The sequence below is a fragment of the Oryctolagus cuniculus genome, unplaced genomic scaffold (genome assembly GCF_964237555.1).
Source record: "Oryctolagus cuniculus unplaced genomic scaffold, mOryCun1.1 SCAFFOLD_191, whole genome shotgun sequence".
NCBI lineage: Eukaryota > Metazoa > Chordata > Mammalia > Lagomorpha > Leporidae > Oryctolagus > Oryctolagus cuniculus.
The window spans coordinates 35,829-62,566 of record NW_027208316.1 but is presented as its reverse complement, the minus strand read 5'-3'; the positions used below and the strand labels follow the sequence as shown (position 1 = coordinate 62,566).

Here is a 26,738-nt window from a genome sequence, read left to right as displayed (position 1 = left end):
CAGAGCAGTTCCCCTCCCAGCTCAGCAGTGAGCTGTTCAGATTGCAAACACAGGAATCTCAACTTACTTGATGAAAGTTTGCTATCTGCTTTTCTTGCTGATTTTGGCCTTCCCAGGAGTGGTGGGATTTTGCAATAAGTAGTTTAATCATGTCTTCAAATCTTTTAATCTTAAAAAAAATACATCTCACTAAATGACCATCCTTGAATACACTACTGAGCCTGAATGCATTTTTACCAAATAAAGTTGCCCAGTAGCTACAAACAAACCAAATGAGACAAACCAAAAGCCAATAGCAGGCTTACCAACCTAGTACTTAAACTCAGCCCCGAAGTACTGAGCAGTTTCATTAGTTCCTCAGAATGTAACTACGCTGTGAGGACTAAAGATAGAACTGCCCAAATTTTAATTTTCTTTCTTTTTTTTTTTTCTTCAAGTCTCACTTTATTGCAACCTCTAATGTGTTCTTCCCAACACATGGCTTCTGACAGAAAGCACAATTCATAGGTTTGAGTGTTTTCCTTTCCCCTGGTGACCAGCAATCAGTCAGAAGAGTCCACGGTAACAAACCGAGCAAATCAGAGCTGCAGCTAGGATTCCTAAAGGGACTCCATACAGGGAAGGCCAAAATGCTGCTTAAGCAAAATGCTTGTGTTAACTACCAAAAGTACCATTTGATTCCAGTATTTTCTGAAGAGATGAGAGCATTAGAAACAATAAATTTGAGTTTACTCAAGGAATAAAGTAGGAAGAGGCACTTTTAATCTGAAGGGGAAAAGAAATGGAAACAGCAGGAAACTGCAGGTCTAGGGAGAATTAGGTTCTGTCTGTTCCTCTGGTGCTGTCCAGTGACCATGCGTGCAACTCTGACACTTTCCCAAATTTTAATTTTCAATACACTGCACAGCTAATAAAGCAGATGCTGTCTCTGGCCCACAAAAGGGGATAGTTTCCCTGCAAGGTTAACCGCAATTGGGAGACATTTCACACCTGATGGAACCCGCAGCGGGACTGCCTTGAGCCGGCTCCTCTGCTTCCCTTTCCACCTTCAGTCCTGGATGGGCCAGAGACCACGCACAGGAGGTGCCACTGGTCACCCGTGCCCCCTGTTCACCTGCAATGCTCCTGGGAGGCAGATACCACAGAACAGTGATTTGTTCCATGGTTGTCACTGAGTTATCAGCCCATCAAAAAAAAAAAAAAAAAAACGACCATGGACTCCAACGAGATAGCCAACTGCAGAAGCACTGCCCCCAGCAGCAGTGCAGGAGGGTGGATGACCGAAGGCGCAGCATGGCCAGGATCTCCAGGGACCCCGCAGGACTCTGCTGCCCTGGATGCCTACATCAGGCGGCTGCATGAGGGCCCAGTGCGCCTCCAGCACCCTCCTACCAAGCCTGTCCTGGGTGTCTGCCCAGGCAGGCCACACAGATGCAGCATCAGTGCACAAATCAGTACCGCATGCTTGGTTTTCCTGCTGAGACTCGGCCTTCATTGCTTCCCCAAGTGCCACACGTGCTGCAAGCCTCAGCCAGTGGGGCTGGCGGGAGAGGTGGGGCACTCACCGGGTCTGTCTCCTCTTCTCCCACAGCTCCTGACTCTCCGGCTGCTGACTGCGTTCTAGTCCCAGGGTTCAAAATCAAGCTCAACCGCCAAGAATGTAACACCACCCAGATCACCCAAACACACCGCAACTACCAGCTGCCCACCAATGACCACCGCCTTTATAGCCGGCCCAGCGTGGGACGGGTCTGGCAGCTCCAGGTCTGTCTTGCTCCAGGACAGCGAGGATTGGCCTGAGGCCCCCGGCTGAGCCGAGTCTGAGCTGCCCTGCAGCAGATTCTGGAAGCAAGGGAGCTGCTGATGGCTGAGGCCCTGGCTCAGAGCACACTCAGGGAGATGCCGTGCCTGGCAGAGGTGTTGGAGGCCGTGGACTTTCCCAGGCTGCAGTCCTGGGGCAGAGCTGGCCCTGCCCTTCTTCCCCCAGCCCTGCCCACAGGTGGAGCGGGCTTCCCATGGGGCGGCTTCCTTCGCAGGAGGGTGGGCAAACCCTGAACACTGGGACTCCGGGTGCTGGGTGCAGGCCTGCAGCCTTCTGGGAGGGAGTAGGAGACAGCGACTTTGTGGGGAGGTGACACCTGAGCTGGGCCTGCATTTTGGGTCAGCTCTGGATGCGTGTCTGCGTGCACCTGGACCTGCGGGGCTGCCGCTGGCCTACTGGCCATGCTGGGAGCCGGGTGTCCCTGGTGGTGAGGGCAGGAGGGTGAGGCACTGAGCTCGCTGTGGGTGCACCAGGCTCTTTGGAAACTTTCAGAGCAAGGAGTTGAGCTCACCTCCTGAGTCACTCCTGGTCCATTTGGGATTTGCCAGAACCCTGAATTAGGGGTGTGGTGGGGTGGTAGTGGTTGGCTTGAATGCACTTTATTTGTGAATTCTTCAAACACAGCTTCTCCCTACCCTTGTAGGCTTTAAGGTGATTGATGAGGACAGAGTCCCTCAGCTACGAAGTGACTGAATTTTGGAAACTATGTCCAGAACTCCACAATGTGTATTCAGGTACTCTTCCTTCAGGCCTGCAGGTGGACAGCAAGAGCAACAGTAAGATATTAATTACTGTAGATACTATCCTTTCTTTCCAGTAGACCCACCAAAAGAGAATGGGAGATGTGTGCATGAACAGTGGAACCAGTCAACATGCTAGGGTGAGCTGCCAGTACTTGGAGCTCAGGAGTGGATGTGGAGAGCAAAACCTGCATTATTTGAGAACAGTTAGGTATTTTACTGTGAAAGGGAAATCACTTAGATGTGAGCAAGACACCTTAAGAAAAGGTCTGTATTTTTTTTTTATTTTCAATTTTTTTTAAAGCTTTTTTTTTATTTGACAGAGTTATTGAGAGAGAGAGACAGAGAGAAAGATCTTCCTTCATTGGTTCACCCCCCAAATGGCTGCTACAGCTGGAGCTACACCAATTCGAAGCCAGGAGCCAGGTGCTTCCTCCTGGTCTCCTATGTGGGTGCAGTGGCCCAAGCACTTGGACCATCCTCCATTGCCTTCCCAGCCCACAGCAGAGAGCTGCACTGGAAGAGGAGCAACCGGGACTAGAACCCGGCACCTATATGGGATGCTGGTGCCACAAGTGGAGGATTAACCAAGTGAGCCATGGCACTGGCCCCTGTGTATTTATTTTTGTTTATTTGAAAGGCAGAGAGAGCCCTTCCATTTACTGCTCATTCCTCAAATGTTTACAACAACCAGGGCTGGGTCAGGCTGAAGCCAGGAACTCAGTGTGGATCTCCCACATAAGTAGCAGGAACTCAAGTACTTGAACCATCAGCTGCTGCCTCCCAGGGTTCTGTTAGCAGGAAGCTAGAAGCAGACACAGGGCTAGGATTTGAACCCCAGGCGTTCTGATTGGGATGTGGAAGGCTTTACCACTATGCCAAACACATGCTCCAGTAAGGTGTTTCAACATGTTTGCAAAATGTAAGAATGTGTTCTTAAATATATGCTCTTTATCTTGAAAATTTGCATAATCTTATATTCAGTTTCATATGATTCAATGTAAAATTTAGACACATGCTTTAACTCACCAATACAAACTTCAGTAATTTTTTCACTTAGAACCTTGAATATTAGCATTCATTCAGACTGAAGTTCACTCATAGGCTGGGAATTCTGACAGAGACAGTAGGGAGAAAAATCTAGATGTGTATCTGAGACCTAATTAGATTCTGAACCTGACCGATAGAATCTGAGTAACTGTTGGGAGAGTCACTTCATACTTCTCCCCTCTGTAATGAGAAGATTGTGTCATTTGATGTTATGTAAATCTTATGTGAAGAGCCTTTTATAAATTCTGAAGGGCCATACAGAAGCATATTATGCATTTACATATGTGTGAAAAAAGGCAATGTCAAAGGCATAGCTATTCCAGAGAGAAGTTTGTATTAGCTCAGTTTATAAGGGTGTAAGTACCATTAAATATCAACATATTTGAAACAGATTTATAGAGTATGAAGTTCATGATATTTAATAAATGCATTCTGGATAATAAGCAAATATGGGAAATAATGCCACACCCATCAGCCTTTAAACTTTCAGACAGCTCCATGCCATGGAAGTGCAGTGATCCTTGTAAATTAACAAAAGTCAATCTGTGTATATCCATGGAGCAACTGGTTTAAATGCGGGCTATACTAGAGGTTTTTGTGTTTAGTAAAATTATTTGATTTCTTTCATGAATGCTTTCAGACTGATAACTGATGATGAGCGGCAGACATTTTTTTCTGAAAAGTATGTGGTTGAGAAATATAAATATGTGTCTGAATATTTTTAAGCATTAAGACAATACCTGGAGCCGGCGCTGCGGCTCACTAGGCTAATCCTCTGCCTTGCGGCGCCGGCACACTGGGTTCTAGTCCTGGTTGGGGCGCCGGATTCTGTCCCGGTTGCCTGTCTTCCAGACTAGCTCTCTGCTGTGGCCCGGGAGTGCAGTGGAGGATGGCCCAAGTGCTTGGGCCCTGCACCTCATGGGAGACCAGGATAAGTACCTGGCTCCTTCCATCGGATCAGTGCAGTGCGTCGGCTTCAGCACGCTGGCCACGGCAGCCATTGGAGGGTGAACCAACAGCAAAAGGAAGACCTTTCTCTCTCTCTCTCTCTCTCACTATCCACTCTGCCTGTCAAAAAAAAAAAAAAAAAAAAGACAATACCTGCAACTGTCAGAAGACTTTTCCTCAAAAAGTTGCCATATTAATGCCTTTTCATTTATTTACTTAATGTATGTTTAGGTAAAAGGCAGAGAAGAGAGAATCTCTATCTTTCATCTGCTGGCTCACTTCCAGATGGCCACAGTAGCTGGGGCCAAGCCGGGCCAAAGCCAGGAACCTGGAACTCTGGGTCTCCCATGTGGGTGCAGGAACCCAAACACTTGGGCAGTCTTTGCTGCTATCCCAATCAAGGAGATGGATGAGAAGTGAAGCAGGTGGGTCTCAAAGCAGTGCCCATAAGGCATGCTGCTGTTGCACTGGGTGACTTACCCCTCTGTGCCACAATGCTGGCCCTGGGCTGATGACATATTTAAGTGCTGCCACTGGCTTTTGGCTAAATAGGATAGTTTAACCTGTTTTCCACTCTGTGGAAGAGGAACAAATATGCAGTGGTTGTAAAAGTTGCTCAAGGAAACCACAGCCTGAGAAAGATGGATCAACTCACCTTGCAATTTCCATGTTGCACCTATACCACCTTTTGCTGGACAAAGATCTGATTGTATGCCCTAGTGGTAGAGGTTCTCAGGGTGCTGGAACTTTTTGTAATTTTTTAAAATTACAGAAGATTACAGAAGAAGGCAAACAAACAAAAATTTAAAAACTGCTGCCAATACCAAGAGGAGATTATTGAGAGTAAAAGGTCACCTGTTGGAGCCAGCACTTTGGCACAGCAGGTTAAAGCCCTGGCCTGAAATGCAGGCATCCTGTATGAGTGCTGTTTAGAGTCCTGACTGCTCCACTTCCGATCCAGCTCACTGCTAATGCACCTGGAAAAGCAGTGGAGGATGGCCCAAGTCCTTGGGCCCTTTTGCCCATGTGGGAGACCTGAAGAAGCTCCTGGCTCCTGGCTCCTGGCTTCAGATTGGTTCAGCTCTGGCCATTGTAGCCATTTGGGGAGTGAACCAGCAGACAGAAGATTCTCTCTCTCTCTCCCTATAACATTTTCAAATAAGTAAAATCTTTTTTTAAAAAAAGGTATACGACCATACTTCTTTCTTCCCTGTTAATTACTAGGAATTAAAAATTGTCATGGAGCCAGCACTGTGGCAGAGTGGGTTATACCAACATCTGCAGCACCAGCATCCCGTATGGACACCGATTGGCTGTTCTACTTCTGATTGAGCTCCCTGCTAACATGCCCTGGGAAAGCAGTGGAATATGGCACAAGTGCTTGGGCCCTGCACCCAAGCAAGAGACCTAGAAGAAGTTTCCCTGATCCCTGGCTTTTTTTTTTTAAAGATTTATTTTATTTATTTGAAAGAGTTACAGAGAGAGGTAGGGAGAGAGAGAGAAGTCTTCCATCTGCTGGCTCACTCCCTGGATGGCCACAACAGACGGAACTATGCCAATCCAAAGCCAGGAGCTAGGAGCTTCTTCCAGGTCTCCCACATGGGTGCAGGGTCCCAAGGACTTGAGCCATCTTCTACTGCTTTCCCAAGCCATAGAAGAGAGCTGGATCAGAAGTAGAGCAGCCAGGTCTAGAACCAGCACCCATATGGGATGCTGGTGCTTCAGGCCTGGGCTTTAACCCACTGCACCACAGCACAGGCCCCATGCAGGCAGTGTCTTAACTCACACCACAACACTGGCACCAAGTGGTTACTTTTTACAAAGGGAAAACAAAACAAAACAAAACAAAAACTAGGAAATTAAGTGCCATGGGCAAAAGATGTGATGAGAGGAAAAAATGAAAACTTTTAATACCTAGTGGTTGGTCATATGAAAGAAGTGTGACACTTACCTTTAGTTCAGTTTGAGTTTCTTTAATTTTTTTACTTAATTGCGAGGCAGAGGGAGAGAGAATGAGAATGCACTCTGATTCTCTGGTTTACTCCCCAGAATGCCTGCAACAGCCATAACTGGGTCAGGCTGAAGCCAGGAGTGTGAACTCAATCATAATCTCCCATGTGTGGGCAGAAACCTGAATACTTGAGCCACCAGTGCTGCCTTATGGGATCGGTATTAGCAGGAAGCTGGAGTTAGGAACCAGAGCTAGGCACTGAACCCCAGTACTCTGATGTAGGACTTGGACATCTCAATTGCTGGGTGCTTTAACTGGAAAAATGTTCATCAAAGAATATGACCCCACAAGATTCTGTACCTACTCATAATAGGATTTGAGATGTAAAAGTCATGATTAATTTCTTGCAATATAATTTACATAGTCAGAAGCAAAGAGAAAAAATTAACATTTTATTTTTGTCCTGAATGAATCAGAGTTTGAAACTAATACTTGACTTGTATTTCAGAGGAGTTAATGACTTAACCAACTCTTCCATTAGAAATACTACATTTGGGGCCGGCACTGTGATGTGGTGGGTTAACACCCTGGCCTGAAGTGCTGGCATCCCATATGGGCACCAGTTCAAAACCCGACTGCTCCACTTCCCACCCAGCTCTTGGCTGTGGCCTAGAAAAGCAGTAGAAGATGGCCTGAGTCCTTGGGCCCCTGCACCCACATGGTAGACCTGGAAGAAGCTCCTGGCTCCTGGGTTCGGATCGGCACAGCTCCAGCCGTTGTGGCCAGTTGGGGAATGAATCATCGGGTGGAAGACCTCTCTCTCTCTCTCTCTCTCTCCCCCCTCCCTCCCTTCCTCCCTCTGCTTCTCCTCTCTCTGTGTAACTTTGACTTTCAAATAAATAAATCTTAAAGAAAAAGAAATACTACGTTGTATACTAATGTGGTTATACTTGAGATTCATTTGTAGTATAGAGTATGCTGTACTTCAAAGCCAGCAGGGCCTCCTTAAAACTAATAGTTCCCTCTTTACTAAGACATCTGGAGAAGACAGTTTGGAATAGTGATTAAGATGTCGCTTGGAATGCCCAGGTTCAAGTCCCAACTCTGCTTCTGTTTCCAGCTTTTTGTTAATGTGTATCCCAGAGATGGCAGTGATGGTTTAAGTATGTGGGTTCCTGCCACCCATGTGGGAGACCCAAATTGAGCTACCAGCTCCTGACTTCAGCTTAGCCCGGCTCCAGCTATTATAGGCATTTGGGGAGTGAATCAGCAGATGCAAGATCTCTGTTGGTCTGCCAATCTAGGTTTTCTTTTGAAACCTAAAATGGAGAATCACGAAGTTTTATTTCCTTTTCTGAATAAAAATCACTAACACAGTAACATATCTCAAATTTTCTGTATTATTAGTCCTGTAAGTTAAAGGGCCATAAATAAATATGAGGTATAAATTAACAGTTGGTTTCTGGCCTGTTCCAGTTGCTTCTCTTTTCTTGTGCAGAGAATACCATGGAGAGGAGGTGATTATAACAACTTCCTTATAAAAGCAGTTACAGCTGGGGCACCTGAAGGAGACTTCAGGATGGCTGAGCAGTTCCCCTTGGGTGGCTTGGGAGTTGCCATGGCTACTGCTTCTTGCACTCCCTGAGGAAGATGCTGGCCACTGTCTCCCGCATATTGTCTGGCACTGCCCAGAAGCCGGCAAGGAGAGTGCTGATGGCATCCCACAACTTTGCAAATGATGCTACATTCAAGATTAAGAAATGTGACCTTCACCAGCTGGAAGAGGGCCTTCCTTTCATGACAGTACTCACCAGAGAGGATGGGCTCCAGTATTACAGGATGATGCAGACTGTGCGCCAAATGGAGTTAAAGGCAGATCGGCTATATAAGCAGAAGGTTATCCGTGGTTTCTGTCACTTGTGTGATGGTCAGGAAGCATGCTGTGTGGGCCTGGAGGCTGGCATAAATCCCAGCAACCACCTCATCACAGCCTTTTAGGCTCATGGCTTTACCTTCACTTGGGGCCTTTCTGTCTGTGAGATTCTCACAGAGCTTATGGGGTGAAGAGGAGGCTGTGCTAAGGGGAAAGGAGGATTGATACATATGTATGCCAAGAACTTCTATAGGGGCAATGGCATCGTGGGTGCTCAGGTGCCCCTGGAAGCTGGGATTGCCCTAGCCTATAAGTACAATGGGAAAGATGATGTCTGTAAGTGGCTAAAGTGGCAGATGGTGTGGGTTCATCATGTATTAACATCAGAGATAGCCTGGGTAGGGATTCCAACTGTTCACTTTCAATGTTTCTTTTTAAAATTCAGTTAGAGTTGAAAATAATGGCAATTCATTATTGCTTTATAAACTTTCTTTGAAAGCATTTTTATTGGTTAAATAAGTTAGGTCAAGAGCAGGTGTCCAGCTATCTTCATATTAGAACTTTAAAGACTTGAGGAACTAATGATCTATGCCTCTCTAATGATTGAGTTGATCTCAATGTTTTCAGAATTGCCAAAGCACAGACGCATGTTAAAGAGATTAGGAAAAGAAAACAACCAAAAAAAGAGAAGCACATTGCAGTCAAATATGTCACACGTCTCTACATCTCAGTAAGGATGATGACTCTTTTGTGCAGAGTTAGATGTCACTGAAAAGCCTATGATCAAAAATAGTTGCTATGGTTGACAGGTGAGACCACAAAGTGGAAGAAGTCTAATCTTGAGCCACACATATGTTTGAGAAACATCCTAGTGACCATTTATTTACAGCAACAAGCTTGGTCATTCATTAGTAACCAAAGCAGGAAGAAGTCATCTGACGTTAGTGTACACATTTATTCATTTCTACTTGAATTTACATACTCTTGAACGATTTAGTTGTCAGATGTCTATGCTTGTTCAGAAAATAAGTAAATTTTATTTAGAATATTATTAGTGAAGAAATTTAGTATATGTTATATATATTTTTCATATTTTCTTGAGGAGGATAGAACATTTGTTATTATTAATCCTAGGGGCTGGCACTGTGGCATAATGGGCAAAGCCACTGCTGCAGTGCTAGCATCCCATATGGGTGCCAGTTTGAGACTTGGCTGCTCCACTTCTGATCCAGGTCTCTGCTTTGACCTGGGAAAGCAGTAGATGATGGCCCAAGCCCCTGAGCCCCTGCACCTGCATAGGAGACTGAGAGGAAGCTCCTGGCTTCTGGCTTCAGGTCAGCACAGCTCCGGCCATTGCAGCCAATTGAGGAGTGAACCAGCGGATGGAAGACCTCTCTCTCTGCCTCTCCTTCTATCTCTTGTAACTTGACTTTCAAATAATAAATAAATATTTAAAATATTATTAATCCTATCAGCACTGCTGAACAGAGAGAGCTTGTTCAGTATTTACGGATGGGGCTGTTGGGTGGGCTGGGCCTCTTCACAGAGGCTGCTCTGGAATCAGGGTCAAGAATAGCAAAGGCTGAGCCGCAGGAGCCGCTGGATGTCAGACCCGCCAGACCCGCTGGAGCTGCAGAGTCTGTGCACCAGCGCTGGAAGGGGAGGTGAGACAAAAACCTCTTGGTAACCTGAGGCATTGGCGGGGAAAGGCAGAAAGAGCTTGCAGAGAATGAGGCCTGAAACCCCATTTGGGAAAGCTCACTAGGCTGGCTGGAGGAGAGAAAAAAATTGAATAAATAAGGGGAACTGGCATGGACATTTAGCCTCTCTCTCCACTCACCTTACAAAGCCAAGCAAGACAAAGGGCAGGTGCCATTTTACATAAGTAAAGCAGTGTGTGCCATTTTGCATATGTAAAGCAGGTGCCCCTCATTAGCCAAGCTGAAAAACCTGACTCTTGTAAGCAAACGAATACCCACAGGGGCCAGATTTCATACATCAACTATTCTCAATTCCACTCAGCTGTGTGGAATTACTTCCCAACTGAGTCAAAAAAAAAAAAAGCGAGTGAGAGCGAGCAAGAGAACAATCAGGGTGAATCACCTTTGGCACACCCTTAACCCTGTACAACCAGAGCTCTCTGGCCACACCCATCACAGCCTCTAAGGATCCATCAAAAGGAGACAGCTCTCTTAATACTCACAGTATAACCAGAAAAAAACCAAAGAATATCTCCAATATGCCAAACAAACACAAAAGCTGAGGTATCAAGAACAAGGAAGACACTATGATGCCCCCAAATGAAATAGACACCCCAATTCAAGATTATGAAGATGATGAGACAGAAGAAATGCAAGAAGCGGATCTCAAAAAATTGATAAGAACATTAAGAAGTTCTCAAAAACAAATTCTCAAACTACAGAAATCCTTAATGGACAGGATAGAAAATCTCTCTCATGAAAATGAAATATTAAGGAGGAATCAAAATGAAATGAAACAACTAGTAGAAAATGAAACTTGTGATAGTGATGAGAAATCATAATGAAATGAAGAATTTAATAGATCAAATGACAAACACATTAGAGAGCCTTAAAAACAGAATGGGTGAAGCAGAAGAAAGAATATCAGACTTAGAAGACAGAGCACAGGAAAATATACAATCAAACCAAAGAAAAGAAGAGGAAATTAGAAATCTAAAAAAATATTGTCAGGAATCTTTAGGATACTATTAAGAAACCCAACATTCGGGTTCTAGGAGTTCCTGAAGGCATGGAGAGGGAGAAAGGATTAAAAGGCCTTTTTTAGTGAGATATTAGCAGAAAATTTCCCAGGTTTGGAGAAGGACAGAGACATCCCAGTACAGGAAGCTCATAGAACCCCTAATAAACATGACCAAAAGAGCTCCTCACCACGACACGTTGTAATTAAACTCACCACAGTGAAACATAAAGAAAAGATCCTAAAATGTGCAAGAGAGAAACATCAGATTACTCTCAGAGGATCTCCAATCAGACTCACAGCTGACTTCTCATCAGAAACACTACAGGCTAAGAGGGAATGGCGAGACATAGTACAGGTACTAAGAGAGAAAAACTGCCAGCCCAGAATATTATATCCTGCTAAGCTCTCATTTGTGAATGAAGGTGAAATAAAGACCTTTCATAGCAAACAGAAATTGAAAGACTTTGCCACCACTAGTCCAGCCCTGCAACAGATGCTTAAAGATGTGTTACACACAGAAACACAGAAACACGGTCATCAATATGAAAGAAGGTAAAGGAAAGATATCTCACACCAAAAGATCACAGAGAGTTCAAAACATATATCAGAAAATATCTTTGGCGAATGGCAGGGTAAAGCTACTACTTATCAATAGTCACATTGAACGTTAATGGCCTGAACTGTCCAGTTAAAAGACACCGATTGGCTGATTGGGTTACGGAACAAAACCCATCTATTTTCTTCTTACAAGAAACACATCTTTCCAATAAAGATCCATACAGACTGAAAGTGAAAGGCTGGAAAAAGATATACCATGCCAACAGAAATGAAAAAAGAGCTGGCATACCCATCTTAATATCGGAAACATAAACTTTACCACAAAAACTGTTAGGAGAGAAAAAGAGGGACACTATATAATGATTAAGGGATCAATTCAACAGGAAGATATAACGATTATCAATGTATATGCACCTAATTACAGGGCACTGGTTTATTTAAAAGATTTGTTAAGGGACTTAAAGTGAGACTTAGACACCAATACAATAGTACTGGGGGACTTCAATACTCCACTCTCAGAAATAGACAGATCAACAGGACAGAAGATCAACAAGGAGACAGTAGATTTAAACTACACTATAGCCCAAATGGATCTAACAGATATATACAGAACTTTTCATCCTACACAGAAAGCATTTACAGTCTTCTCAGCGGTACATGGAACCTTCTCTAGGATTGACCACATACTAGGCCATAAAGCAAGTCTCAGCAAATTTAAAAGAATTAGAATCATACCATGCAGCTTCTCAGACCACAGCGGAATGAAGCTGGAAATTGGCAACTCAGGAATCCCTAGAGCATATGCAAATGCATAGAGATTGAACAACATGCTCCTGAATGAACAATGGGTCATAGAAGAAATTAAAAGAGAAATCAAAAATTTTCTGGAAGTAAATGAGGATAACAGTACAACATACCAAAACTTATGGGAAACAGCAAAAGCAGTGTTAAGAGGAAAGTTTATATCAATATGTGCCTACATCAAGAAATTGGAAAGGCACCAAATAGATGAGCTTTCACTGCATCTCAAGGATCAAGAAAATCTGCAGCAAACCAGACCCAAATCTAGTAGGAGAAGAGAAATAATTAAAATCAGAGAACAAATCAACAGGATTGAATCCAAAAAAAAAAAAAAATTACAAAAAATCAGCCAAATGAGGAGCTGGTTTTTTGAAAAAATAAACAAAATTGACACCTCATTGGCCCAACTAACTAAAAAAAGAAAAGACCCAAATCAATAAAATCAGAGATGAAAAAGAAAATGTAACAACAGACACCACAGAAATAAAAAGAATCATCAGAAATTACTATTAGGACCTGTATGCAAGCAAACAGGGAAACCTATCAGAAATGGATAGATTCCTGGACACATGCAACCTACCTAAATTGAACCAGGAAGACATCGAAAACCTAAACAGACCCATAACTGAGACAGAAATTGAAACAGTAATAAAGGCCCTCCCAACAAAGAAAAGCCCAGGACCAGATGGATTCACTGCTCAATTCTACCAGACATTTAAAGAAGAACTAACTCCAATTCTTCTCAAACTATTCAGAACAATTGAAAAAGAGGGAATCCTCCCAAATTCTTTCCATGAAGCCAGCATCACCTTAATTCCTAAGCTGGAAAAAGATGCAGCATTGAAATAAAATTATAGACCAATATCCCTGATGAAGATAGATGCAAAAATCCTCAATAAAATTCTCACCAATAGAATACAACAACACATCAGAAAGATCATCCATCCAGACCAAGTGGGATTTATCCCTGGTATGCAGGGATGGTTTAATGTGCGCAAAACAATCAATGTGATACACCACATTAACAGACTGCAGAAGAAAAACCATATGATTATCTCAATAGATGCAGAGATAGCATTTCAATTAGACCTGGTACCAGACAGGGATGCCCACTCTCACCACTGCTATTCAATATAGTTCTGGAAGTTCTAGCCAGAGAATTAAATAAGAAAAAGAAATTAAAGATATGCAAATTGGGAAGGAAGAAGTCCAACTATCCCTCTTTGCAGATGATATGATTATTTAAGGGATCCAAAGAACTCTACTAAGGGACTATTGGAACTCATAGAAGAGTTTGGCAAAGTAGCAGGATATAAAATCAATGCACAAAAAATCAACAGCCTTTGTATACACAGGCAATGCCACTGCTGAGAAAGAACTGTTAAGATCAGTCCCAGGCATTATAGTCCCCAAACCATCAAATACCTTGGAATAAACTTAACCAAGGATGTCAAAGATCTCTACAATGAGAATTACAAAATCTTAAAGAAATAGAAGAGGATACCAATAAATGGAAAAATCTTCCATGCTCCTGGATTGGAAGAATCAATATCATCAAAATGTCCATTCTCCCAAAAGCAATTTATAGATTCAATGTGATACCAATCAAAATACCAAAGACCTTCTTCTCAGATCTGGAAAAAATGATGCTGAAATTCATATGTAGGTACAGGAACCCTTGAATAGCTAAAGCAATCTTGTACAGCAAAAACAAAGCCAGAGGCATCACAATACCAGATTTCAGGACATACTACAGGGCAGTTGTAATCAAAACAGCATTGTACTGGTACAGAAACAGACTGACAGATCAATGGAACAGAATAGAAACACCAGAAATCAACCCAAACATCTACAGCCAATTATATTTGATCAAGGATCTAAAACCAATCCCTGGAGTAAGGACAGCCTATTCAATAAATGGTGCTGGGAAAACTATTAGAGAACATTGGAGAAACCCTATAATATATTGGCACCGGCAAAGAGTATTGGAAAAGATCCCAGAGGCACAGGTAGTCAAAACCAAAATTAACTATTGGAATTGCTTCAAGTTGAGAAGTTTCTGTACTGCAAGAGAAACAGTCAGGAAAGTGAAGAGGAACCAACAAAATAGGAAAAAACATTTGCAAGGACCTCAATAAATATTTTTCATAAGAGGAAATCCAGAAATCAACCCAAACATCTACAGCCAACTTATATTTGATCAAGGATCTAAAACTAATTCCTGGAGCAAGCACAGTCTATTCAATAAATGGTGCTGGGAAAATTGGATTTCCACGTGCAGAATCATGAAGCAAGACCCCTACCTTACACCTTACACAAAAATCCACTCAACATGGATTAAAGACCTAAATCTACGACCTGACACCATCAAGTTACTAGAGAACATAGGAGAAACCCTTCAAGATATTGGCACAGGCAAAGAATTTCTGGAAAAGACCCGGGAGGCACAGGCAGTCAAAGCCAAAATCAACTATTGGGATTGCATCAAATTGAGAAGTTTCTGTACTGCAAAAGAAACAGTCAGGAGAGTGAAGAGACAACCGACAGAATGGGAAAAAATATTTGCAAACTATGCAACAGATGAAGGGTTAATAACCAGAATCTACAAAGAGATCAAGAAACTCCACAAAAACAAAACCAACAACCCACTTAAGAGATGGGCCAAGGACCTCAATAGACATTTTTCAAAAGAGGAAATCCAAATGGCCAACAGGCACATGAAAAAATGTTCAAGGTCATTAGCAATCAGGGAAATGCAAATCAAAACCACAATGAGGTTTCACCTCACCCCGGTTAGAATGGCTCACATGCAGAAATCTACCAACAACAGATGCTGCGAGGATGTGGGGAAAAAGGGACACTAACCCACTGTTGGTGGGAATGCAAACTGGTCAAGCCACTATGGAAGTCAGTCTGGAGATTCCTCAGAAACCTGAAGATAACCCTACCGTTCGACCCAGCCATCCTGCTCCTTGGAATTTACCCAAAGGAATTTAAATTGGCAAACAAAAAAGAGGTCTGCACCCTAATGTTTATTGCAGCTCAATTCACAATAGCTAAGACCTGGAACCAACCTAAATGCCCATCAACGATAGACTGGATAAAGAAATTATGGGATATGTACTCTTTAGAATACTATACCGCAGTAAGAAACAACGAAATCCAGTCATTTGCAACAAAATGGAGGAATCTGGAACACATCATGCTGAGTGAAATAAGCCAGTCCCAAAGGGACAAATACCATATGTTCTCCCTGATCGGTGACGACTGACTGAACACCAAGAGGGAAACCTGTTGGAGTGAGGTGGACACTATGGGAAACGGTGGCTTGATCAGCATAGCCCTGACTGTTAATGAACAACTTAATACATTATCCCTCTTAGTAGTTTTTTTATCTGTTCTACTTAATATGACTGGTTTAGATCTGTAATTGATGCACAGTTATTCTTAATTGTTGAAAATTAACTGAAATGTGATCCCTGTTGAACATGGGAGTGGGAATGGGAGAGGGAAGAGATGTATAATTTGGGACATGCTCAGGCTGACTTGCCCCAAGTGGTGGAGTTGGAAGCATACCAGGGGATTCCAATTCAATCCCATCAAGGTGGCATGTACCAATGCCATCTCACTGTTCCAGGTGATCAGTTTCAGTTCACAGTTGGTCATGGTGGAGGGACTGGGAGTCAAAGGGAGCACATAGACAAGTCTAGTACCTGCTAACGCTAACCGATGGAGTAAATAAAGGGGAGAGTGATCCAACATGGGAAGTGAGATACTCAGCAGACTCATAGAATGGCAGATGTCCTAAATAGCACTCTGGCCTCAGAATCAGCCCTAAAGGCATTCGGAGCTGGCTGAATTCTATGATGTTTAATCAGATGTGACTTCTGGTAAGTGGCTTCTCCATGTTCATTAAACACATGAGGGTTTTCCACTACATGAGTACCGTGATGGATGGTATGGCAGGATTTATAACTGAATGATTTTCCACAAGGCTTATATGCATAGGGTTTCTTCCCTACAAGTGGCCTATGATTCATTTTAAGATGTGATTGGTCAATGACAGGTTCCAAGGAACTACTATATTCATAAACTTTCTCTTTTCTGGGACTTTGTTGATGCACACTGAGGTTAGAATTTTTATGGAAATCTTGTTCTATTTGAGTTGTCTTGCCAATAGTGGCAGTTGATGTACTACTTTCTACCATAAAACGCCTCTCAGATGTACAAAATACATTTTTCCTTTTGAAGACTTTCCCTTGTCCAGTTGGTTCAAAAGCCTGTAGCACAGTCTGAATTTTGTGCTGTTGATTAAGAGCCTCACAGAACTGGAGAGCGTTCCCAGGTACCTTAGTAGCATCAAATTTTTCTCCAGTTTGTAGTTGATCAGGCCCACAGTGGGGATGCACATTGTGACATATATTGTATTCTTCAGGTTTCATTCCTGAATAGATTCTCTTTTTGATACTCAGTTTTGGAAATTGGTTTGAACTCAAATGAAGTGTTTTTCTTAATTCAATGATGTTGGGAGTTGATGTCTTATTATTTTTCATAACATCCTGATTCAGATTTTTGTCCTGACTTTTCTGGTTTTTGCTAATCAGGTCATCCCTTTTCATGGCAACTGAAGTGAGAAAAAAAATAATGTCAATAAATCAAATATAATTCTTTCTCCTGGCATACTCATGTAAAAGGAATGAAGTTACTTGTATTTAAGAGGGATAAAATTAACAAAATGAATACAAGTCACTGCTTGGAATGTCTGCATCCAAAAACAGTGCCAGTTTCAGCTCAGGCTACTCTGCTTCAAATACAGCTCTCTACTAATGTATACTATGGGGCAGCAGTTAATGGTTCTTGTGCTTGGGACCCTGTGATACATCAGATTCAAATAGTTGGAATGCCAGGCTTTTGGCTTCAAATTAGTCAGACCTAACTGCTGCAGGTATCTGGGGAGGTAGCTAATAGGAAATCTCTTGCTCACTGTTTCTCCTCTCACTGACTTTCTGCCTTTCACAAAGATGAAACACCTATATAAGATTTTTAAAAAAGGACATATGTTTAGTAAAAATAATCAGCTATTACCTAGAAATCAATTTTTCCCTGTCCTATTCCAGTTCATTTTTATAAAATTGTGTGTTTTGTACTTCTCTGGTATTTCAACCATCAAGATTGGAAACTTACTGGATCATTTTCTTGCAGGTGGAGAAGAGTGAAATTATCTGTATTCCAAGCAGGATCACATTTAAGGGACAAGATTTGCATCTGTGATTGTCTCATGTTCTGTCTTCCCAGGGAAACAGCATTTGTGGGAATTTTCTAATGAAAAATTGTTTTATCTGCACTCTATTACACTTTCCCCATATTTCTAAGGAAACCTGACATCCTCAGCTTCTGAGAACTACAACAGTTGCAGAAAGTTCCAATGTACCACCTTCGGTATACATTCACAACAATTTAAAGAATTTGTTTCTGAAGACCACAATCGGCTCAATTTCATGCAAATTATTTCTATCTCATTGTGAAGTTGTCAACCCTGGTTTCCTCCTTTCATTTCTTTCTATGAACACTCCTCTGTGATAATATGTGACTCTGGAGGTTTTGATCAGTTGTTGATTTTCACATGAAACTTCATTTCCTTTGCCTTTACCAGAGATACTGATCTCCATAGATACTGTAGAATAACTGTGTCTGAAGTAAGACTTGGGAAAAACTCATGGAAAGAGCACCACTCAACATCTGCTACACTGCTTCTACCTTGGCCTCCCTGCCCGAAATGTGCAGACTGACCTGGAAGGCTCTCATGTAGGCATTCTTCCCCCATCCAGGGCTCTGCTCCTTGCTCCAACTTGAAGATCAAGTCAGGTTTGGTCAGGCAGTGTCCTATTAAGGGAAACAATGTAAGACTTTGTGAAATCACTATCTTGGGTTAATTGAAGGTGAACAGCTTGGTCCAGGAGCTATGTAACCAATGTTCCAATATTTTTTTAACTTTTATTAAATGAATATAAATTTCCAAAGTACAGCTTATGGATTACAATGGCTCCCCCCGCATAACTTCCCTCCCACCCACAACCCTCCCCTTTTCCTCTCCCTCCCCCCTTCCATTCACATCAAGATTCATTTTCAATTCTCTTTATATACAGAAGATCAGTTTAGCATATATTAAGTAAAGATTTCAACAGTTTGCACCCACATAGAAACACACAGTGAAAAATACTGTTTGAGTACTCGTTATAGCATTAATTCACAATGTACAGCACATTAAGGACAGAGATCCTACATGAGGAGTAAGTGCACAGTGACTCCTGTTGTTGACTTAACAAATTGACACTCTTGTTTATGGCATCAGTAATCACCCTAGACCCTTGTCATGAGTCGCCAAGGCTATGGAAGCCCCTTGAGTTCACCAACTCTGATCATATTTAGACAAGGTCATAGTGAAAGTGGAAGTTCTCTCCTCCCTTCAGAGAAAGGCACCTCCTTCTGTGATGACCTGTTCTTTTCAATGGGATCTCACTCGTGGAGATTGTTCATGTAGGTTTTTTTTTTTTTTTTTTTTTTTTGCCAGGGTGTTTTGGCTTTCCATGCCTGTAATACTCTCATGGGCTTTTCACCAGATCCGAGTGCCTTAAGGGCTGATTCTGAGGCCAGAGTGCTGTTTAGGACATCTGCCATTCTATGGGTCTGCTGTGTATCAAGCTTTCCATGTTGGATTGTTCTCTCCCTTTTTTATTCTATCAGCTAGTATTTGCAGACACTAGTCTTGTTTATGTGCTCCCTTTGGTTCTTAGTCCTATCATCATGATCAATTGTGAACTGAAATTGATCACCGGAACTAGTGAGATGGCATTGGTACATGCCACCTTGATGGGATTGAATTGGAATCCCCTTGTATGTTTCTAACTCTACCGTTTGAGGCAAGTCAGCTTGAGCATGTCCTGAATTGCACATCTCGTTCCTCTCTTACTCCCACTCTTATATTTACAATGTTCCAATTTGAATTCCTTTTCAGATGGTAGATATTCAGATTCTTCATGAACTCAAATTCTATACCCGTCCTGCATTAAACTTTATAAATAGTGCTCACTTATTTGTCAAATAGTGAGAAAACGTTACCATTGGGCATGTGATGAGTGTCACTCACCCAGGGAGAACAGGCTGCTGTAGGTCTCCAGCATCACATCCTTGTACAGGATTTTCTGAGCTTGGTTCATGTTCTGCCATTCCTCCCAGGTAAAGTACACAGCCAGGTCTTCAAATGCTATCATCACCTGTGATAGAACACTCTTGGTCAACATGTCAACTCTGTCATATAACAAACAATGGCAGTTGCATATCTTCTACATGGGTATGGAAGAAGAAGGAAGGATGCTATTTCATTTCAGATTTGTTGAGCATTTGGACAGCCACACAGAAGCATTCAACAGGGGGTCAAACCTATGGTATAAAGGCTGGGAAAAATGCCCAAGCTGGAGGGAAACAGGGGTTTCAGCTCAAAAGGCCAGACTATGTCAATGGCCATTGCACAGTAGGCTGAAAGGGGGACAACATTCACTCTGGAATGAGCAGTGTTCAGAAGAATGTAGAAGTATTCAGGGAAAAAGACAAGAAACCATCAGGAAGCTATGAAGGGATTGAACAGAGAAGAATTTCCAGGAAAACACTTTACACAGTCAATGCAATTATGGCAGACAAAAAAATGTTTTTAAAGAGACAGTAAGCATTTAACTTAGTGTTTATGATGCTAGCTCAGACACTCTATCTCTACGTCAAATTTCCAAAGTTGGATTTCAGTGCCAGCTCCAGTTTCCAGCTCTCAGCTAATGCAGAACAGGGGAAGGAATGTTGATGCCAACCAAGAGGAAGGCCTATATTCCATTCTTGACTCATGGCTTCAGTTGTGCCCCACCCCTGCTTGATATGATTATTTAGGCAGTGAATAAGTGCATGGGAGTTTCTAGCTTTCTCTCACTCCATCAACTTCTTTCTCTATCAAGCTCATAAATATTTTTAAATAAGGGAAGAGATTCAAGAAAAAATAGAAAGTAGCTTTTTCTTTTCCTGTAATTATTCTACTCGTAAACATTTAAAGAACTGAAATAACATTATCACAAATTAAAGTAAAATCAATGGAGCTATTTACCCAAGAACAGACCTTGAGAAATTCTGCGCCATAATCTGCATTTGTGTCTGAGGGAAATGCAGAGATTTGTTTGAGAACCTGCAGTAGGCACCAGCATTGTGGTGCAGCAGGAAAGCCTGCACTGTCCACTTGCAATTCAGGCAACACCATGTAGACAGACAATTTGAGTCCTTGGTGCTCCACTTCCAAGGTTATGGGAGACCCAGATAGAGTTCCAGGCTCCTGGCTTTAACCTGGCCAATTATTGTGGTCATTTTGTGAATGAACCAGTAGATGGAAGGTATCACTTTCTCACTACCCATCCCACCCTATCTCTATTTGCCTTTCAAATAAATAAATAAATAAATCCTTGGGCCGGTGCTGTGGTGCAGCAAGTTAACACCCTGGCCTGAAATGCTGGCATCTCATATGGGCGCTGTTTCTAGACCCAGGTGCTCCACTTCTCATCAGGCTCTCTGCTATGCCTTGGAAAGCAGATCTGGCCCAACACCTTGGGCCCTTGAACCCACATGGGAGACCCAGAAAAAGCTCCTGGCTCATGGCTTGGATCAGCACAGCTCTGGGCATTGTGGCCAACCAGGGAGTGAACCAGCGGATGAAGATCTCTCCTCTCTCTCTCTCTCTGCCTCTCTTTCTGTGTAACTCTGACTTTCAAATAAATAAATAAATTGTTAAATAAAATCTTAAAATATAAAAGAACCTGCAATAGATTTTTTTCCTCACACAGCCCTTATGCTATCTCTGCATCAAATTCAGTTCCCCAAATTATTAAGGACTGCATTATTCTAACAATTAAAAAAATAAATGGAACTGATTTGTGTTTTAGCACTATCTAAGTCTTACCATTGCAGAATGCTCAGTGTTTATTTCCAGGGTGGTACTGAAACACTGCCACTACATCACCTATATAACAATAAAAACTGTATTGGACATCATGACTCCCAATTTAGAACATTATCCTTGAAGCCTCATTTGAAAATACAACAACAAATATGTATTTTGCTATGGCAAGAGAAAGATGATACCAAAGTGCCTTATCTTAGATTACTGCAATGCTTGATAGTCATGACAAATTCATTCACCTTGTTTTTATATATTCCCTGAGAAAGTGCACCCACCTCTACTAAGTGGCAGAGATTAACCAGAAGTTATCCTTGGTTAAATGAAAGCATTGACAAAATTTTATTAAATGATAATGTAACAATAAAAAACAGTAAAACATTGTAATTGTTGAAATAAATTATGTTCAGTAAAATTTACACTAATGAAAGTTATTTTGGGGACTGGCACTGTGGCTTAGCAGGTAAAGCTGCTGCCTGTATCCCATATGGGTGTCGGTTCAAATACCAGATGCTATACTTCAATCCAGCTCTCTGCTAAGGCCTGGGAAAGCAATAGAAGATGGCCCAAGTCTTTGGGCCTCTGCACCCATGTCAGAGACCTGGAAGAAGCTCCTGGCTCCTGGCTTGGATTGGCATAACTCTGGCCATTTTGGCCAGTTGGAGAGTAAATCAGCAAATGGAAGACAACTCTCTCTGCAAATGGGATTGTCACAGAGTATCCAAACTTCCACATTTTTGCAAATTAGGTCTGTATAAAGTTCTGTAACCTTGAAAGAGTAGTGCAAGGCAGGCTACACAATGCGGGAAAACAGACATTTTACTATAAGAAGACATACAATGAAACCCCAAAAATGCAACTGCCACATAGTGTAAGTCAGCCTGCACACACCTCACAAGGATTTCTCAGGAAATGCAGGGACATTTCACTAGCAGTGTTAATGTACTCATCTTACAGACAGCTAAACAGTGACAGAGGTGCAATCAACATTCACACACACACATTTCATCCAAGTGGCCTGAACATCTAGCTCCATCCCACTGCCATCTTAGATGAAACAGACTTTACTTTTTTTTTTTAATCTTCTTTATTTGACAGGTAGAATTACAGACAGTGAGAGAGAGGCAGAGAGAAAGGTCTTCCTTCTGTTGGTTCACACTCAAAGTGGTCAGAACAGACAGAGCTGTGCTGATCTGAAGCCAGGAGCCAGGTGATTCTTCCTGGGCTCCCACGTGGGTACAGGGGCCCAAGCACCTGGGCCATTGTTTCCTGCTTTCCCAGGCCACAACAGAGAGCTGGATGTGAAAAGGAGCAGCCGGGACTAGAACTGGCACCCATATGGATGCCGGCACTGTAGACAGAGGATTAAGCTAGTGCACCACAGCACTGGCCCTGGATGAAACAGACTGTCTACAGAACTTTTGGAGCTGCCTTCTGTACACCTGGAGACACATTGGTCTTGTTTCAGTGCACCAATTTTTGACAAAAATATCTTTAAAGTCTCAACCTTATTCACCCTTTCTCCAGCTCCAGAACTGAGGATGTGGCATTGGTGTCCCTTCCTGGGCCAGCCAAGATCTGCAGGGTGCACCTGAGTGACATAACTTAACACCTCAGATCTATGACTGTCACCTATGCCACCAAGAGACAGACACCTGTCCTGCTCTCCAAGGTTCCTTTCACCCTCACACTAACATCCACAGACACAGAAACCAACCACACAGCTCGAGTATATGAGGAAAGCCCCAGGGTCAGGAATTCTGTGAAGATGGTGGGAGTGGTTGGAATGGCACATGCTGAGAAGGAGGCCAGAGGAGATTTCCCATGGTCCTGACCTGCTGCCATCATGGGCAGATGAGGCTAGATTCCCAGATACCAATGCATGTCTCCATTAGAAGCAATGAAGATGATCCATGTATCAGCTGGAAAATCAGCCTCCTGGGACACGGAGGGGATACATCAGAACTTGTCTAACCACATGAGATACCCACATAATAATCAAGTCCTCATTAATGTTTGACATATTTACAACTGAAAGAAACATAGTATAAGTGGAGAAATTCAAATGTGGAAAGAATTCTTGGGAATTGTATTTAAATTTATCATTATTTTTAAATCTCATAATTAAAATATGGTTCTAAAAACCTCTCATATTTCTTCTTTTTTTAAATTTTATCTATTTGAAAGATAGAGTTACAGAGAGAGGTAGAGCAAGAGAGAGATCTTCCATCTGCTAGTTCATTCTCCAAATGGCCACAACAAACAGAGCTGAGCTGATCCAAAGCCAAGAACGAGGAACTTCTTCTGTGTCTTCCATGCAGCTGCAGGGGCCCATGGACTTGAGCCATCTTCCACTGTTTTCCCAGGCCATAGCAGAAACAAGGTTCAGAAGTGGAGCAGGTGGGAGTTCAATCAGGCCCTATATGAGATGCCAGCACTGCAGGCTAGGGCTTTCCCTGCTGCACAAAAACACCAGCCCCCCTAAATATATACTTCTTACAGATACTCAGCAAAAGACTCCAAGGATTCTTTGTAACTTAAAATATTCAAAGAAACCAATCTTCCTGAACAACCCATTTTTAATCTTGTAAAATGATGCTTGATTTTACCTACTAAAACAATTTTTCACCTATCAATGCATCATATTTCACAGTAAGGAAATTTATTTGAATACATTCAGTAGATTAAAATGGCTGGAAATTGGGCTGAGTGCCTTCTAAAATCTTCATGAATATTTAAAATTGCACCACATGGTAATTCTTTACCTAAAAGTTCCTGAAATTCATCTATGAATCACTCCATTTAGTTTCAAAAAAACTTTGTTTTTTGAGATTTGCACTTAACTTGTAGTTTCTATGACAAAATAGGCAAAGAGACAGATATAGGGGTGCCACAGAACTCCTGCTTTTCTCCTTTTCCTGTATAAATGAGAATGGACATGAAATTATGATCATGTTCTTGAGGATTTGAGTGGTACTGTAAATGGGCACTGACACTTGGTCAGTTTTTACTAGATATAATGTCTGAATTGTGTTGTTCAAATTCCTGTGTCATCTTTGAACTCAGTGACTTTATTCTGCAAATTGAGGGAGGTCAGTCTTCTATATTTTTATTTTTAAATGTTTACAGGATTTATTTATTTCTCTATCTATCGATCAATCTATCTATGTATCTGAGAGGAAGAGTTACAGATAGGGAGAAGCAGAGACAGAGACACCTTCTACCCACTGGTTCACTCCCAACTGGCCATAATGACCAGAGCTGGGCTTGACCTGCTATATAACAGCACTAATCTCAGTAAAGATTTTTAAAAATCTGAAGAAGGAAAACGTAAAATCATAAATTATAGTGGTCTGCATGTGTACATTTCTGAAAAGTACATAATTTGATCCTATTGAAAACCTAAAATTTGTTTTTAAATTATATAGTGAAAAAGGATAAAAAAGATGTTCCATCTTATGTCTCTATAGCATAAGATATACATCAACTTTCCCAGGTGCTATATGCATTTATGAACAAAGTTTCATAGGTGTACTCAGTAGAGTGGCCCCAATAAGTCTTAACCAGGGATGCAACTAAATTTAATAAGGGCACTCAATAGGAATTTTAGAAGAATTCCAAAACATGTATCAGAAGAAAAAGAAATACTTTACTTAGTATATCTCATTTTAACTACACTATTGTCTACATTTCCAATTGTCAGATGTACTAAAAAAATCCCAGAAGCGGCAGAGTTAACATGATGAGCAATAAAATCAAGTTTTTAAGATACAACTTGGCTAGGGAAAATGAGAATTCACAGATCCCAGATTAAAATAACAAAGATGGCCCAATAAAAGGAAACTCAATGTCTTCATACACTAACATTTATTATCTCATATTTAATTAACAAAAAGGTGATTACTCCAGCTATTCCCCATTAGGCATCCCAATTTAATCTGCTAAATCCAGTAAAAAAAAAAAAATAGCACCTCACGATAGATTACTAAAATCATGTTGTTATATGCCATCTACCATGTCCATTGTACCTTATACCTAATGTTAACAAATCTGATGCATCTCAATAGATAAATGATGTGTCTTAACCAGGTATGGCAAATGTGTTTTGTTCAAAGTTTTTCCAAAAGCCCCTCAGTCTCAGTTTGCCTTCACCTTGAAAAGATACTTCTTCTAAGGTATACATGGACACCTCATTGACTTTGCCATCAAACAGAATTTTTGCAAAAAAAATTAACCACACCCACCACTTATCAGGAACACAAGCATGCATCACATAGATGACAGCTGCATGAATGAGATGATCTGACACACTTCTCAAGTACATACAAGCCTAATCATCCTACTTGGGTTTTAGTGCAATGCATACCTCATTTACAAAATTAATTGTCACCTTTGCTACAAATCAGTCCAGCTTATATGGGCCTCCCTCTGATGAAAGGGGCTAAAATCCATCAAAATAAACTCCAGGCACTGTCCTTGTGCTCCCAGTGACTTTTTCACTCTAGGCGCTCACAAAACTCCTAAATTCTCTAGATCATCTGTGATGCCCATTAGTTCTCAAAGACTATGATGCAAGTAATTTCCCTCTTGGATCTTTGTTATTAACTGTGCCATATGGGAAATGAAGTTCCTACACACCTTGTGCTTAGGATTCTCCAAACCATGTTGTCTGCTAGGACTTTGGCCGTGAATATAGGACAGTAAAACCTGAGCATGGTTACTGAGATCTCCTTAATAAAGGATGGACTGGGGCCGGCACTGTGGTGCAGTGGTGTAATCCTCCACCTGCAGTGCCAGCATCCCATATGTGCACTAGTTCTAGTCCCCACTGCTCCTCTTCCCAGCCAGCTCTCTGCAATAGCCTGGGAAAGCAGTAGAAGATGGTAAGTGCCTTGGTCCCTGCAAAAATGTGAGAGACCTGGAAGCTCCTGTCTCAGATTGGCCCAGCTCCAGCCATTGCAGTCATTAGGGGAGTAAACAAGCATATGGAAGACCTTTCTCTCTGTCTCTTTCTCTCACTGTCTATAACTATATCTGTCAAATAAATAAGTAAATCTTTATATATATATATATGATATATATATATATATATATATATGTATGTATATATATGATGGACCAAAATGTGGCATTCTCCATTTGGCAGAAGAATGGGCTCCAATATCTACTATCTATGTCAGTATGTCAGTATAATGCAGGAGGTAACCCCTCTACCAAACAAGAAAAGCTATTTAGGTTCAGAGGACACCATTCTGCTGCCTGTTGACCTTATTACTGTTAGTCTGGAT

At 41.9% G+C, this 26,738-nt stretch overlaps 1 protein-coding gene and 1 long non-coding RNA gene across 3 annotated transcripts in view; one reads left to right on the top strand and one right to left on the bottom strand.

Moving 5' to 3' along the window:
• The first annotated feature begins 1,341 nt into the window (after positions 1-1,341).
• LOC138848204 (uncharacterized) lies at positions 1,342-18,487 on the top strand. The gene is made up of 3 exons (XR_011386034.1): positions 1,342-1,764; positions 2,466-2,598; positions 17,667-18,487. It is a non-coding gene; the product is annotated as an uncharacterized lncRNA (long non-coding RNA).
• Positions 15,663-26,738, bottom strand: part of LOC103346468 (zinc finger protein 717-like) — a 25,883-nt gene continuing 14,807 nt past the window's right edge. The window contains exons 2-4 of one of the 2 annotated variants that reach the window (XM_051830235.2): positions 19,612-19,738; positions 18,255-18,347; positions 15,663-17,088 (exon numbers count right to left, since the gene is read on the bottom strand). In XM_051830235.2, coding sequence (XP_051686195.2) covers positions 16,250-17,088; positions 18,255-18,347; positions 19,612-19,735 — 1,056 coding nt within the window. In that variant the 5' untranslated portion in view covers positions 19,736-19,738 and the 3' untranslated portion in view covers positions 15,663-16,249. Of the gene's footprint in view, positions 17,089-18,254; positions 18,348-19,611; positions 19,990-26,738 lie in introns of those variants that run through there. The other variant, XM_070067812.1, reaches the window with a different exon arrangement.